Source organism: Erinaceus europaeus, chromosome 13, assembly GCF_950295315.1.
Source record: "Erinaceus europaeus chromosome 13, mEriEur2.1, whole genome shotgun sequence".
Taxonomy (NCBI): domain Eukaryota; kingdom Metazoa; phylum Chordata; class Mammalia; order Eulipotyphla; family Erinaceidae; genus Erinaceus; species Erinaceus europaeus.
In genome coordinates, this window is record NC_080174.1 from 40,398,183 (window position 1) to 40,414,676 (window position 16,494).

At 46.8% G+C, this 16,494-nt stretch overlaps 1 protein-coding gene across 2 annotated transcripts in view; it reads left to right on the plus strand.

Moving 5' to 3' along the window:
* The first annotated feature begins 8,364 nt into the window (after nucleotides 1-8,364).
* MAN1C1 (mannosidase alpha class 1C member 1) overlaps nucleotides 8,365-16,494 on the plus strand; it is a 190,513-nt gene continuing 182,383 nt past the window's right edge. The window contains exon 1 of one of the 2 annotated variants that reach the window (XM_060205570.1): nucleotides 8,365-9,914. In XM_060205570.1, the coding sequence (XP_060061553.1) occupies nucleotides 9,357-9,914 (558 nt within the window). In that variant the 5' untranslated portion in view covers nucleotides 8,365-9,356. The remainder of the gene's footprint in view (nucleotides 9,915-16,494) is intronic. The other variant, XM_016187928.2, reaches the window with a different exon arrangement.

Below are 16,494 nucleotides of genomic sequence, written 5' to 3' on the forward strand. Positions count from 1 at the left end.
GATGATTTCAATGCTTTTGCGTTTGCTGATGTTGTCTTTGTGGCCTAACATATGGTCTATTCTTGAAAATGACCCATGTGGACTTGAGTAAAATGTGTATTCCAGTTTCTTGGGATGAATGACTCTGAAAATGTCCAACAGTTCTAGTTTTCCTATCTCCTCATTTATCTCCCTTATGTCTTTATTGATTTTCTGCCTGGATGATCTGTCAAGTTGAGAGAGTGGGGTGTTGAAGTCCCCTACTATGACTGTGTTGCTGTTAATATGTTGCTGTAGCTCTTTCAGTAGACATTTGATGTATTTAGATGGCTTCTCATTGGGTGCATGGATGTTAATAATTGTTAAGTCCCCTTGATTGACTGACCCTGTGAGCATTAAGTAGTGTCCATGCCTATCTTTTCAAATCTTATCTATTTTAAAGTTTATTGTGTCATATATGAGAATAGCTGTTCCCGTCCTCTTTTGTGGGCCATGGGCTTGTATGATAGTTTTCCATCCTTTCACTTTGAGTCTGTGTTTGTCTTGTTGAGTTAGGTGAGTTTCCTGTAGACAGCATACTGTTGGGCTGTGTTTTCTGATACATCTTCCTACTCTGTGCCTTTTAATAGGTGAATTCAGGCCATTGACATTTATTGATATCAAAGACTGAAGATATTTGAATGCCATTCATATTCTTGTAGCGTTTTAGAGTGTTCTGATATATGTCCTATTTATGGTGGTCTGACTGTTTATAGGAGACCTTTCAGAACATCTTTCAGGGCAGTCTTGGTGATAGTCGATTCCTTCAACTATTGCTTGTCTGAGAAGGTTTTTATGCCTCCATCTAGTCTGAATGACAGTCTAGCAGGGTACAGTAGTCTTGGTTGAAAGCCTTTCTCATTGAGTACTCGAGAGATATCTTGCCATTCTCTTCGGGCCTGTAGTGTTTGTGTGGAGAAGTCTGCTGCTAATCTTATGGGTTTTCCTCTGTAGATGCCTCTTTGTTTTTCTCTTGCAGCCTTGAGGATCCTTTCTTTATCCTTATTCCTTTCCATTCTAAATATGATGTGTCTTGGTGTCTTTAAGTCTGTGTTAATTCTGTTTGGGACCCTCTGGGCTTCTTGAACCTTTATGTCTTTGATGTTGTGTAGACTAGAGAAGTTTTCAGCTATTATGGCCTGAAGAATGCTTTCTTCCCCTCCCTCTCTTCCCTGATAAGCCAATAATGTGTATATTGTTTCTTTTGAAGTCATGCCATAGGACTCTGTTGTTGTTTTCAGTATATCTTAATCTCTTTTTTGAGATCTCTTACTTATTTGTTAGTTGTCTCTAATTCATCCTCTATCTGGCTAATTCTGTCTTCAGCCTCATTGATTCTATTCTCTCTCCCCTGTACTGTTTTCTGGAGTTCATCTAGTTTGTGACCCTGTTCTGATACTGTTTTAGCTTGTTCAGCTAGTTGTGTTCTTATTTCAGCTTTCAGCTCTCTAATATCCTTGAGATAATTAGTGTTTTCTTCCATAGTCTCATTTGTTGTTCCTGTATTTCGATTACAATTCTTTTAAACTCTTTACTTACTCTGTGATTATTTCCTTAGCTAGTGTCTGGATGTTGACTTCATTATTTTGTGCTTCACCCTTTGGGGGGCTTTTAGCTGGACTCTTGTCCTGGTTCATTTTCCAATATTTCTTCTTGTTGGTTTAACCATTTTATATATTATGTTATGAGTTCCCTCTCTCAGTACTTTTCAAATTACTGATCACTATACTGCCTGGATTGACTTTTGTCTAAGTAAGGTAATTAAAGGGTTCACAGTGGTGGGAGTTGACAGTTTCAATAGTATTTTAATCTGCTTTTGTGCTTTTTCTTTCCTGTAGGCTATGGGAGCCTGAGTGCTTTTAAGCTATAAGTAGGCTTCTTAGCTTAATCACTGACTCCTGAGCAAGAAATAAAGCAGGGTGTGGCAGATATAATCTAGTGGTTATGCAAGGAGACTTTCACAGCCCCATAGCTATGCCACTGAGGTATATGTCTTCTCCTGAGTTTCCTGGTTAGATCTCTGTCCCCTGGTGTCTCTCCCTGCCGCTGCTGCTCCAGATTCTGAGGGCAGTAGCAATGGAGGCTCAGAGTTGCACTTGGTGAGTCTCAGGGGAGTTGTCTCCTCCCTTCAGCCATCACCTTTTTGGTGGAACAGACTAGAGGTGGTGTCTCAACTGATAAACTACCGGACTGTTACCAGCCACTTAGTCTCTCCCTAGGCTCCTCTCTGTCCACCAGCCAAATGTGTTTGCACCCACCGGTGATTTGGTGGGTTCCTGAAGTAGTTCTAGTCCTGTCTTGTTTTGGTCCCAGGTGGTCTCCTTTGGTATTTCTAGTTGATCTGGGAGAAGAGAGGAGAGGAGAGTAACAGATCTGCTGCTGCTCGTAGCCCCGCCTTCGGAAGTCCTGAGCAGCTCTCTTGACATTACTGTAAGACTCAAATAACTTAGTGTCTGGAACATGCTTTTACATGGACCTGGCAAATAGTGAGAGCCCCATTAACCTTAGCTATTATTAATATCATTAACAGGAAGAGCATAGATTCTGGGATTAGAGGAGTCTGATATTCTCTCACATTTATACCTCATTCCTTATGTATCTCTGGGCAACTTGTCTCACATCCTGAAGCCTGTTTTCCCATCTGTTGAGATCTCAAGGTCAACATGAGAAAGAACTATTGATAGGATGCAAGGGAAACATTTAACATAGTGGTCAGTACTGAGTGTTTCCCTTTCTGAAGGGCTGGGTCGTCACTATTGCCTTTAATTTTATTAAGTCTGAGAGGGCAATATTACTATTTATTTTTATGTATTTGATAGAAACAGAGAGAAATTGAGTGCAGAGGAAGAAGTAGAGAGGAAAAGTGACACCTGCAGCACTGCTTCACTGGTCATGAAGTCCACACCCCATGTAGATAGGGACTGGGGGCTTAAACCTAGGCTTTTTACATGGTAATGTGTGCACTGTATGGGTTGTACAATTGCTTGGTCCTAGTTGCAGAAGGTAAGTTTCTGGTCTTAATAAGATGGCTGCCTTATTTAGGATTGTAATACTCAGCCTCCTTGTATCTTGCACAGGGAGTTTAATAAATACTTCTTTATTGGATGAATTTCCCAATAATTAGGAATATGCTTTGTTCATCTTTGTGTCAGATCTGAGACTAGTGCAATACCTAGCATGTAATTTCAATAATTAGACTAGATTATTCTAATTCAATAATTAAATTATTTATAGAATAGATTATTCTTTTATTTTTATGTCATGCTGGGGGTAAAGCCCAGAGTCTCACACATGCAAGGTATATACTCTACAGAGAAGCCATTTTCCCAGTTGGATCTTTCCTTTTAATTAACTAATTAATTAATTTTTCTTTTTATTGATTAATGACAAAATTATAGGATAAGAAGGATACAATTCCATACAATTCCCTCCACCAGAGTTCTATATCCTATCCCCTCCATTGGAAGGTTCCTTATTCTTTATCCCTCTGGGACAAATATAGATCATTATGGGGTACAGAGGGTGCAAGGCATGGCTTCTGTAATTGCTTTTCCACTGGACCTGGGCGTTGATAGGCTGATCCATACCCCCAGCCCATTTTTATCATTCCCTATTGGGGTAGTGTTCTGGGGAGGTAAGGTTCCAGAACACACTGGTGAGGTGATTAATTTTCTTTGTGTGTGTCTAAACAACTTAGTAATAAGTGTTTGTGTTAGTAGGGAATGAAACCAGGATGCAAAACCACTGCCAAGTAGTCTTTTCAGGCCCAGGTTTTTCATTCTTATTTATTTATTTTGTTATTATCTTTATTTATTTATTGGATAGAGACAGCCAGAAGTTGAAAGGGAGGGGGAGATAGAGAAGAAGAAAGATAGAGAGACACCTGAAGCTCTACTTCACCACTTGCAAAGCTTTCTCCTTGCAGGTGGGGACTGGGGTCTCAAACCTGAGATCTTGCACTTTGTAACATGTGCGCTCAACCAGATGCACCACCACCCAGCCCCTCATTATTTATTTAGAAAGAGAAGACAGAGAGGAAGGCACAGTTCAGGACTCCACCATCCATGGAACTTCCTCCCTAGCCCAATGTTTATTTTGCTTTAAAAAGATATATTTAATTAATTAATTTATTTTTTGGATTAAAACTGAGAGGGAAGGAGGAGGGGTGTCGGGGTCTCTGGCGGGGTGATCTCCAGGGGAAAGGTAACGGTCTGGTTCTTTCTAGAGTAAAGACACCGGGGAGATCTGCAGCGTGATCAGATCTCGTTTATTAGCAGGTGGACATGAGTTAAATAGAAAACCAAACAAAGGCAATTATTATTGAAATATGTCAGAAATTACAGGTTTCTTAAAGATCAGCTTGCCCTTATGGTAGGAGGCTGGTATGACAGGAATTGATGAGATACAAGACAGTTATTCTCCATGACGCAAGCAACTTAATTATCCAAAGGTATTTGAGAGAAGCATAGGGGTTAAACCAGTAGGGTGAGACAGAGAGAAGATGGATATCAAAAGACCATATAGTTTGGAATTTCTCTTGTCTGGGGTCTGAGGTGTATGATGGAGTGTGTGATAAGGTGTGTTCTCTGTGATCAGAAGATAAGGTGACTTTGAGTAAGTGAATCTTAAAGTAGGCGGCCATGTGTCCTGCAGTTAATGGGGAGAATTATTGGGGTTTCTGTGGGCCTGAGAGTCAAGAAGGAAAGAACTCAGTCTGAGTTTTCCCCCTTTTGCTCACCTCGGTTGAGAGAGACTCACCAAGAGGGTATCTTCTCAGACCTCCATCCAAGTATGGGGGTAGTACTCCCTAAGCTCTATCAGGCTTACACATAGTCCCAACAGAGGGGGAGGGGAGAGGAAAGAGAGATACTGCAGTACTGCTTCACCATTTGTGAAACTTTTCCCCTAAAGGTGGGGACCAGGGGCTTGAACTCAGATCCTTACACATTCTAACATGAATACTCTACCAGGTGCACAACTGCCATATATATATATAATAAAAAAGTAGAAAAATCCACAAAACCATAGGATAAGAGTGGTAAAATTCCACACATTTCCCACCACTAGAGTTCCATATCCCATCCCCTCCACTGGAAGCTTTCCTATTGTTTTTCCTCTCTAGGAGTATGGAACTAGGATCATTATGGGGTGCAGAAGGTGGAAGGTCTGGCTTCTGTAATTGCTTTTCTGCTAAACATGGGCGTTGGAAGGTCAATCCATATCCTAGCCTGTTTCTATCTTTCCCTAGTGGGGCAGGGCTCCAGAGAAATGGGGTTCCAGGGTACATTGGTGAGGTCATTTGCCCAGGGAAGTTAGGCTGGTATCATGGTAGCATCTGCAACTTGGTGGCTGAATTCTCCTCCTCCTCCTCCTCCTCCTCCTCCTCCACCTCCTTCTTCTTCTTTTATGAGAGAGGAGGTGGGGGAGGGGTGGGAGAAAGAGAGACTAAAGCACTACTTTACCACCCACGGAGTTTTGTCTTATTATTTATTTATTTATTTATTTATTTACTGGACCACAGTATAACTTTGGCATTCTGGGGATTTAACCTGAAACCTCTGAGCCTCAGACATGTGAGTTCATTATGCTACTGCTATTGGCATTCCCTCAGACTTGCTTTGTCTTCATTATTCTCTCATGGAGTGCCAGTGAACCCAGGACCTTACACATGCAAGATACCACATATTAACCCCAGGATAGATGTTTACTTGCCTATTCATTTCTGTTTCCAGTGCCACTTGAGTTTATGCATCAAATTGATCTTTCCTAAGCTCTTCTTAGTATTCTTAACTACAAAATGGAACTAGTATCAACTTTGTAAGATGCTCTGAAAAGTGGAATAATATGCATTTGGCATGTAGAAAATGTGTTCACTGTTCCCATTCTGGAGCCTCCATTTCCTCATCTGTGAGATAAGCATCCACTAACTGATTCATTCACTCAACAATGCAGTGTCCATGTGCAAGGCACAGAGCTAAGACTCTGGGCCTAGAAATAAGCCATTTTTCCTGACAGGAGGAACCCAGTGTGTGCTTTGGGATCACATAACAAAAGCAAAAGGTCAGTGACTACAGAAAAGCTGTAGTTTTGTGGGTGCTAGCAATTGGACAGATCTCTGGGGGCTCAAGTGTGGGTGGCAACCTCCACAGTTTGCTGTAGTTCACCTGGGGGCTGTAAAGAGCTTTAGTATCTGGTGTAACTCAGTACAATCACCATCATGATATTGATATGAAATGGAGTTGTCCTCTTTGGTTCTGGATTTTGTAGCCTGAGTCTCTAGAATGTTCATACCTGGTTCTCCCTATCCCCACCTCTCTCTCTCTAAGATTTTACTTATTTATTAATGAGAAGGATAGGAGGAGAGGGAGAGAAAAAAAACAGACATCACTCCAGTACATGTGCTATGGGCACTGAACTTCAGACCTCATGCTTGAGAGTCAGATGCTTTATCCATTGCACCACCTCCCTGATAACCCTAACTGGTTCTCCAAAGACACAACTGTCCCTTCCTAGGATGGAACCTAGTAAGGAGTTGCTTGGTCCTGGGGAATCTGGAGAGGTCATGCCAAGTGTTCCTGAATCAAAGTGGATTTCATACTTGTCTCTGATTCCTCAGCTTTGAAGTATATAGCTGGTTCCAGGGAACCGACTTCTGCCAATCTAACTTATGAGAACCTGAAACATCTTGACTAGAATTTTATTTAAATTGGGGATGTATTTGGTGGGTTAGAAGCAGTGACCAAAATAGTTGCACCTATTATTCATGGCAACCTTATTTCCAATAGAAATATACTTGCTAAATGTATTTAAATATCAGGGGAGGGTCTACACTCAGTGACCAGAGCAGAGGGAGAGGGAAGTTTGAGTCCCAGAGACTCATCTACAGCGAGCCCCAGGAAAGAAACAAGATTTACGAGGTGAGAACTGGGCTACTTCAGTTGGGAAAGGCCTCCCTGCAGTATTGTCTGCATTTCATTTTAAATTGCATTTCATTTTAAATTGCAACTGAAAGCAGATATTTTCCCTCTTGCCTATTACACCTCTTAATTTGTCTCTCCCTCTGCTGTTATTTGTCTCTATAAAGTGTTTTGCATGAAAGACCCACATAGCACAGTGTTGCTTTGCCGTGGGTTAGGTTTAACAGTGAGAAGGCACAGAGAGATTTGAGTCCAAGAAGTAAGGTGTGAGAATTTTGAAGTGAGACACATGTCTCTGATGCTGTGTCTATGTGAATGTCTTTGACTCTACCTGCTGTGTGTTTTTGGGCACGTGTGTGCACATATCAGTTTTCTACTATTGGGAATATCTATGTATGCTTTGGTATATAATCAGTTGGTGTCCATACCTTAATTGTGAATGTTTGTGTGCAAGTACACACCCATATAAATCTCTGAGCACACAGGGCACATAAACACGCAAGCATCTAGCTTACACATGATGTATGTGTTCCATGCACATACATGGCCAGGTTTTCCTTTCCTGCCCCAGTATTGCTAGGTTAACATCTCTCCCTACCTGACCTAAAGGTTATGGACCTGGTTGAAGCTGCGGGGAAAGGAAGGCAGAGCAGTGGTCTGCGGCAGTCTGGTTGACGCACAGTGTCTTAGCCTGTCCAGTTCCTGGTCTTGGCTGCATCCACTCCATGCTGAGAGGCAGCAGTAGCACAGCAGCAGCAGCAGCAGCAGCACAGCAGCAGCAGCAGCAGCAGCAGCAGCACAGCAGCAGCAGCAGCACAGCAGCAGCAGCAGCAGCAGCAGCAGCACAGCAGCAGCAGCAGCACAGCAGCAGCAGCAGCAGCAGCAGCAGCAGCAGCAGCAGCAGCAGCAGCAGCAGCAGCAGCAGCATGGCTGTCAGGGATGCTCTGGTGACCCTTGAGCAACCCCCAGCAGGTGCCAGTTCTGGTCTGGCACCAAGGGGTGAAAGAGGTCACCGTGCGACCCCAGAGCCCTCCATACAGGCAGGGTCACCCGCCCCCTCCGGGTTATCAGCCCCACTAGCCGCGTGGTTGGGGGTGGCGGTGGCCTGGGTCGCGCCTAGTCCTGCTAACATTGGGCAGTAACCAATGGGCGACTGCGGCCCGGCGGGGATCCCTCGGAGGCAACCAATGACCTCGCTTCGCTCTCCACCCCGCCCATGTCAACCCCGCGCAGCTGGACCATTGGAGCGGGTGGGAAGGGGGAATGTGCGCGGCGCCGGCCTCTGGAGGAGGGGGCGTGGCCTGGAGTCCCGACTTGTCTCCCCACCCGCAATCCCGCCCCGCACTCGCTCCCCGCGGGCCGAGGCCATTGGCCGGGCGGCGGCGCCGCGCGAGGGGACCGCGGGGCGCGCGCAGGTGGGCGTGGCCTGAGGGCGTGGCCCGGCGGGGGGCGGGGCGCGGGCGCTGTCTCCGTCCTGCCCGAGCTGCGGCGGCGGTGGCGGAGGCGTCCGGGCGGCTGTGCGCGCGTGCGGGGCGCAGGTTCAGCGGCGGCGGCTTAGCCTGCGGCGCGGCAGCCGGTCTGGAGCAGCCGCTGCGCGGACGCCAGCTGCAGCGGGGGAGGCGCAGCCCGGGCTGCACGCTCCGCCGCGCCGGCGGGGACGGGAACAGGTGATCCCGGCGGGAGCCCAGAGCCCCGCCGAGTTGGCTGGGCGGGAGCCCGCACTCCCGGGCGCAGCTGCGGCCGCCCCGCGGCGGCTCGAGGCGGACGGAGCGGGACTCCAGACGCGGGCTCGGGCATCCCTCGGTCCCCGCAGCCTCAAGTGCCTGCCGCCGCCCGCGGGCTGCCCGGTCCGTCGCGGAGCAAAGTTGTGGACGTGTCCCGACAGCCGCGCCCCGCGCTGCTTGACCCGGCGGGGTCGGTGCATACACGCCTTCCCGCCGGCACCTCGCCCCGCAGCCGCCCCCTGCAGCAACTGCTTCCCAGGCTGAACTTTGAAAGAAGCGGCCGAGGGCGGCTGTGCGCGGGTCACCAGCAGGCCCGCGGGTGCCAGGCCGCTTGGACGGCATGTGACGGCTCCGGCGGCGGCCGCAGCGCGGGAAGACGCGGGTCCCGCAGCGCGGGACATTGCGGGGTGGAGCTGCCCGGCGGCCGGAGGGGAGGCTGCGGCGCGGGCCGATTCTTGCGGGCCCGGGCCCCGAGCGGTGCCGCCCGGCTCGCCCGGGCCCCGCCGAGGCCGCCGCACCCCCGCTGCAAACTCCACAACTCGAGGCGCAGCCCCGGGGCGGCGGGGCTCGCGGGGACTCCCGGCCCGAGCGCCGTTCTACGCTCCCCCGCCGAGTCCTCTGACAAGTGCGGGGACTCGCTCAGCGCCCCTCGGAGCCCGGCCGGAGCGCACGGTCCGCAGCCGCGGCCCGGGTCACCATGCTCATGAGGAAGGTGCCGGGCTTCGTGCCGGCCTCGCCGTGGGGGCTGCGGCTGCCGCAGAAGTTCCTCTTCCTCCTCTTCCTCTCGGGCCTCGTCACCCTGTGCTTCGGGGCCCTCTTCCTGCTGCCCAACTCCTCTCGCCTCAAGCGCCTCTTCCTGGCTCCCCGGACCCAGCAGCCCGGCGTGGAGTTAGTGGCCGAAGTCGCCGGTCGTGCCCAGGGCCGCGAGCAGGAGTCACCCCGCAACCCGGCCCCCGCCGCCCCGGCCCGGGGCGAGGATGACCCCGGCGGCCAGACGGGCGCCCGGCGCAGGAAGGCGAAAGCGAAGGCGAAGGGGTGGCCGCGCCGCACGCACCCCACGCGGCCGCGCGAGGAGGCCACGGCCGCCCGCAGCGGAGGCATCGCCGACCCCGGGCCCCGGGAGGGCAGCGGCCGGTTCAGCTTTGATTTCAGCGCGTTCCGGAGCCGCCTTCACCACCCGGTCCTGGGGACTAGGGTGGACGAGAGTCAAGAGCCGCAGAGCCTAGTTCGGACCCAGCGAGAGAAAGTCAAGGAGGTAAGCGCACCCCCTCCCCCACAACACAAACCGCCCCCCCCGCCCCCGCCCTCTAAAAATAAAAACAAGGAAGGAAGGCTATGGGTGCTTGAACCTTTCCCCTGGGGCCAGTCAGTGCCTTCTGCCCTCCGCCCCCGCTCCCTTAGATCTTCCAAGCACACACCTCTACCTCTTCTGTTTCAAGGCTTCCCACCGTCCCTCCTCCCCGTGCACTTTCCCTGAATTGGGCTCAATTTATTGTCTGCAGCCCTGATAGGTGCTAGCTGGCCCAACTTCTCCCTGCCCGCAGACTCTTTTTTTTTTTTTTTTTTTTTTCCAGTCTTGGCCTTAGCCCAGGTAGCCTCCACTACATTTCTTTGTGGGATTGCTGGTAAAAGGGTAGTTCTGGTTCATTAATAGACAACCTGGGAGCCAAAGGCCACACTCTTTATTATTTTTTATTTCATTTTCAAGGGTCATGGTCTTTCACATTGTGTGTCCTCAAGTCCATGCTCCCTCCAAACCCATGTAGAATCTGCTAGCTGGAAATCCAGGGTTCAGGATTTTGTGTAATTGGTGTCTTGGAAGTGTTTTGCTAGTCAGCAAATTACATGCTTGTTAGTAGGTGTGCTTTCTTGTTAAATGTTTCTACTGAGTCTTGGAACAATTGTATATGACTATGTGATACAGGAAAGAATGATCAATAAGGCAGTGACAATGTTACAGAAGCTACCCCCCCATAAAGAAAAAAAAATGTTACAGAAGCTGCTCTGAGGTTATTGACTTGATGAAGCAGGACCCCTTGTTCCCTGGAGGAATTGTACAGAGAGGGTTTAGAAGGATCACTTTGAGTTTGAATATTCATTTAAGAAACCAAAGCAAACACAGCTTCTCCATGACTTGAAGACTGGGACCAAGCCACCACCAAATTTTATGCTAGACCACTGCCTAGACTCTAGCTGCTTGTCTTGAGCTCTGTCCAGTAATGCAGAGGGACCTGCAGTGACACCACCGGACCACAAGGGGGCTTTGGACAAGCAGTGGGTCGGGGTCTCCTCCCTAAAATGGATAGGATGCTCTCCCTTCGTAGTTATCCTAGAAGGAAAGTGCTGCTTAGGACTGTATCCTTTGGGTTGCTGCAAAGAGATTGGCAGGTCTGCCTTGTTTTCCATAGGGAACAATCTCAAGGGTAGGGTCAGGTCCTGTTATGCTGTGTCCTACTCAGAGCTGGTGTCAGCAGTTGGCAGTTTTCCTTTCCTTTTCCACAGACTCTCCTTCCCAGTGCCCACTTCTTCCCCCTCCCTATCTCTCAACCCTTTGACACTAAGCCCAGTGTCTTAACAAGCAACCACAGAACATTTTGTGATATCAAGATAAGAAACCACAAAGATGATTCCCTGTGTGTATGTACACATGCTCTCAGTTTCCAAATTCTTGAAATCCAAAAGGTTAATTGGAGCCTGTAATAGTTGAAAGGGAGCATTATTCCTCCTCTTTTAGGTCAGGAACTATGCTGTTGAAAACTAAGCTGGACCCTCTGTGGCTTCCTTCCTTAAAGCTGCCTTTGAGCACATTAGACCTTCCTACCCTTCCAACCCTCTTTGGAGGGCAGTTAACACCCCCCACCCCAGTGAAATTACATATCAACTATGCAGTAGAGTTATTCATGGGCTGTCTAGTGCTATCATCAGATTCTCAAAAGAATCCTCCCTCCCATAGGATCAAGAATGAAGTAAGACCTCTTAAGAAAAGGGGTATTCAGCACTGGTAGGTAGCCCATTTCCAGAAGCTCAGGTTTGGAAGTCATGATAGGAAGGGGGTCCTGGCAGGGTAATGGGGAACTTGGTTCTACCCCTCTGTACAAAGACACTCCTCCTTGGCTAGCAAAAGCTGCTGGCAGTGATTTTCTGCAGTTACTGGTGAGTGGCGGGAGGTGTGGAGACTTTACTTTGCAGGTGGTGTGAAATAACACAATGGATGGAAGGTACATTGATGGTAGCCAGATATGTGGATCACTCTGGCATTTCCGTGTGCCCTGGCAGTGGCTGGAGGCCTGTTTACATATACCTGCAGTTGGCATCGAACATGTTCTCCCTTAATTATTTTAGAGACCTTAAACTACTCAGAATGGAGAGGACTGGGCTATAAGTGTTATTATATTTTGAAATTTATTGTTTCTTTAGGCTTCTTCAGTTTGAGCCCTATTTACTCTTTGCCCCCTAACAACTTGAAAAGCCATGGGCTAGACTTTTTGGCTTAACTGTTAATCTTTAGTTATCTTCCCCAGTATCTCCCCCCCCAGGAGGAATGCATATGATTATTGCTGGAGGATTGTTTTTATTTCCTTCTCATTTAAATATTTCTTTATTTTAAAAAATATTTTATTATTTATTCATGAGAAATGATAGGAGAGAAAGAACCAGACATCACTCTGGTACATGTGCTGCTGGGGATCAAACTTGGGACCTCATGCTTGAGAGTCTGAAGCCCTATTCACTGTGCCACCTCCTGGAACACCATTTAAATTTCTATCTGCACCAGTGCCTGGGGGTAGGTCATTTTAGGAAGGTTTTTTTTTTTTTTTTCCTTTTTTTTTAAAGGAACAGTTGCTTTTCTTGCTTGGCTTGCTTGTTTTCAAACACTGATTGATTAGACCCTAGGAGCAGAGGGGTGCTGGCATTGGGTAAGCAAAAAAACTGTTTTCTTTTTTCTTTTTCTAGAGCACCGCTCAGGTATTATTTATGGTGGTACGAGGGATTGAACCTGGGACTTTGGAGCTCAGGCATCAGAGTCTGTATAAGCATTATACTATCTCCCACCCACAAAAAGCTGTCTTTAAAAATTTATTATTGGGTGGAGATAGAGAAATTGAGAGGGAGGATATATATATATATATATGACAGAGACATCTGCAGCTGTGCTTCATCACTTGTGAAGTTTCCCTCTGCAGGTGGGGACAAGGGGCTTGAACCTGGGACCCTTTGCACTGTATTGTGTGCACTTAACCAGGTACACCACTGCCTGGCCACTTATGAGCTGTTTTTCAAGTGAAGTGTCAAGAGAGTGAATGAAGACTGGATGCTAGGGCTGTAGATCAACAAACAGACACTCCAGTTTGAGTGATAGACATTGGAGCAGGGATCTATGCTGAGTTGAATCTGCATGTTTTGGGTACACATGCATCAGGGTACACTCTGCCACTAGAATCACTTATTCTTACTTTGCAATTCTGGATCATGGAGAAGATGTGGAAACAGAGAAGATGGGTTGGAGAACCTTAGCTCACCTGTCAACTGTCTGACTTTGGGTAAACAACCTCCTTTCTATCCTGGTCTTATTTTTCTTTCTGCAAGTAAGAAGAGGCAGGGGAGAATAGGATACTTACGTATACTTTTGCTCCCAGACCTCTGAACCCTAACTGAACTAACTGCCAGTTTGATTGAGGAGTGTCAGGCTGAGCTTCACGGGCGGGAGACAGAGATGACCAGGGACTCATGGCTGAGTGGTATGCAGTTTCAGTCTTTATCCATGTGGAATGCAGCACAATCTAAACTATCTCTAATCACAATCTTGTCCTTCTCTATCCCTGAGGCGGAAGAGTCAGGTCCGAAAGGGATGTAGGTAGGATAGGGGGCGGGGAGAAGGAAAAAGCGTGAACCAGTGAGGATTAAACCAATGTCCTGGAGGCAGGGGGGTGCTTAGTTAACAGAGTTATGTAAATAGAATACAGTGCCACAGGGGGGACCAAACCAGTGAAACGGAAGGGGTCTTAATAGCAGAATTTAGAAGCATACCAACAGAGGAGTTCTTAGCAGATGGTTCCCCCAGCTCTTTTTTTTCCCCAACATGGTTCCAGTTCTATAAAGTCATGGATAATGTTGTATCAGTAGTGGTGGTGGTATTCACTGTTGTATCCAATACACTTTGCCAAGAGTAGATGTTCATATCATTGATTATGTCAGTCATTCCTGTTACCCATATTGAACTTTAGAGATGAGACTGAAAAGACACAGAGCCCCAGTTTGGGCTCATAAAGCACCTGTTACCTGAGAAAAAAGTTTGCATGACTGGAAAATGGCATGTTAACAGCCTTTACTTTCATATCTGATGATAATATAGGAAAAATGTTATAATTTTGGTAGGGAACCATGACCATCTGATGGACTTAAATACAATAGACTTTGCTCACTCATGACATGACAGGAGTTGAGTCTGTCAGGCTTTCATCCTGATGAAAGAATTCATATTCTCCTAGGTCTTACTAATGATGGTTGGTTGGTGGTCTTGGGGGTACTCAGTCACCCCTTTCAGTGAAAGGGGCTTTTGCTAGAGGAAATTGTTCTGGATGGAGAAGTGAGAACACACTGCTAGAGTGGGGCCAGTTCTAGTGCATATGAAGAGCCTGGGTTGAATTTTACCCTGTCCCCATCCCCTCATCCCAGTACCTGATGGACCACTGTATATAGCAGTCCCAATGAGAGTTCAAGTCTAGTTAAATTCCTAGTCACACCATGGACTCAGGGAAAGTTCCTTTTTATCACTGGGCTTCAGTTTTCATGGTAAAGTAAAGAAACTAGCATTTGGGGACTCTTCTTTTTTCTCTCACTACCACCTGTTTACTATTTTGGCCTGGATCTGTCCAAGCACCAGAAGCGTCTGACACCTACCTCACTGAAGTGCAGAGACCCAAATGAGTGGCTACACTAAAGATCTAAAAAACAGCACTTAAGGTTGAAGGTAGCTGGTGGCAGAGGCTGGGTCTTCTCGCTGAGGGTTCCTGGAATTCTAAGAGTCTAGAGTAAAGGTGTCACAGCAAGGTTTAGGGAGCGTAACAATACACAACCCTAGAGGCCTTTTAGAACTTGTATTAGTTTTCCAAGTGCAACTCTAATTTGATAGGAGTGGGTGGTGGCACCCTTGAGCACAGTCTTTCATGCCTAGGTCTCAGGCATCTAGAAGATGCCTGATTTGCCCTAGGGTCCCCAGCCTTGGGAGGGCATGCTCCAGCTCTTATTCTCTATGCCTACTGTGTTAAGACATTGCTGGTTATGATATGTAACTATGTCTGAATAAGTCATCTTGGCAAATGATCTTTGCTCTTCACGAATGGGCTGGTTCTTTAGTCATGTGTGGTTCCTCTGCATATCTGATTTATTGTCACTAGTGTCAGGGACAAGTATGGAAATTAAAAGGCATTGTGTTCTTTGTAGCATGTGAATATGAGTTGGTGAAATGCTCAGGATAATTAATATTAGGAACACCTTAGATTTAAATAGCTTTCCTTGTAGGAGCTCTGTTCATGTTGCAGTTCCACCAGAGATTTTTTTTTTAATCCTGCCCTTCAGTTTCACTCTTTTTTAAACATTTCTTTATTGGGGAATTAATGTTTTACATTCATTTACATTCAACGGTAAGTGCAATAGTTTGTACATGCATAACATTTCCCAGTTTTCCATTTAACAATACAACCCCCGCTAAGTCCTCTGTCATCCCAGTTTCACTCTTATACTGCAGTGTGATGCATTTAATATAAATAGGAAGACTGATCTATAATACCTGGACAGGTCCCCTGGGAGACTCTTACATTCTTTGTTTTTATTTTTAAAATTTTATTTATAAAAAGGAAACACTATCAAAACCATAGGATAAGAGGGGTACAACTCCACACAATTCCCACACTCTAAGCTCACTATACACCTATTTTTCTTCCTTTGGATTGAATACTGCAAGTAGAATAAAGCTTAGAACCTGTCCCCACCATGTATACAGCTTAGCCTCTGCAGCTGGTGGATCACTACTTCCATTCTGAGTTGCTGTATCATTTGGGGGGAATTGGATGCAGGCATACTAGAAACAATTGCTTTCCAAGTCTCACATCCTTAACTCTGTCATTAGTGTTAGGTCTAGAAACAAATAGTACAATGACTTTTAAAAGTTAGCTTTTTATTTCATAGTATAGTTGGGGTGTGTGTGCTCAAGAATATAGATTCCCCTGTGGTTTTCAGAGTGACTGATTTACATCCAAGCTCAAGAAATGCCTTTTCTCTAGCTTTCCCCGAAGACTGATCCATTACTCCATCAAAAATAAATATCGTGATATATGTCAGGCACACTTTGCTCAAAGGGACTTACATCTTTTCTCTTATTGAAAAAAATAAATCAGGCTTGCAGATTGGAAAGCCCAGTGCAGAGAGACTGTTTAGCAATGTAAGTAGGAACCCTGCCCTGTTGGTATTACCCCTGGCAGGGGGAAGGCATCTCCTCTGCATCCTAAGTTGAGTCCATAATGGGAAGGCAGTGGAAGTTTTCTTGCTGTCCCCCCCCCCCTTTTTAATATATATAAAATGGAAGTATTGACAAGACCATAAGGTAAGAGTGGTACAATTCCACACAATTCCCACCACCAGAACTCCATATCCCACCCCCTTCCTTGATAACTTTCCTATTCTTTATCCCTCTAGGAATATGGACCTAGGATTGTTATGGGGTGCAGAAGGTGGAAAGTCTGGCTTCTGCAATTGCTTCCCCACTGAACATGTGCGTTGACGGGTCGATCCATACACCCAGCCTGTTTCTCTTTCCCTAGTGAGGTAGGGATCTG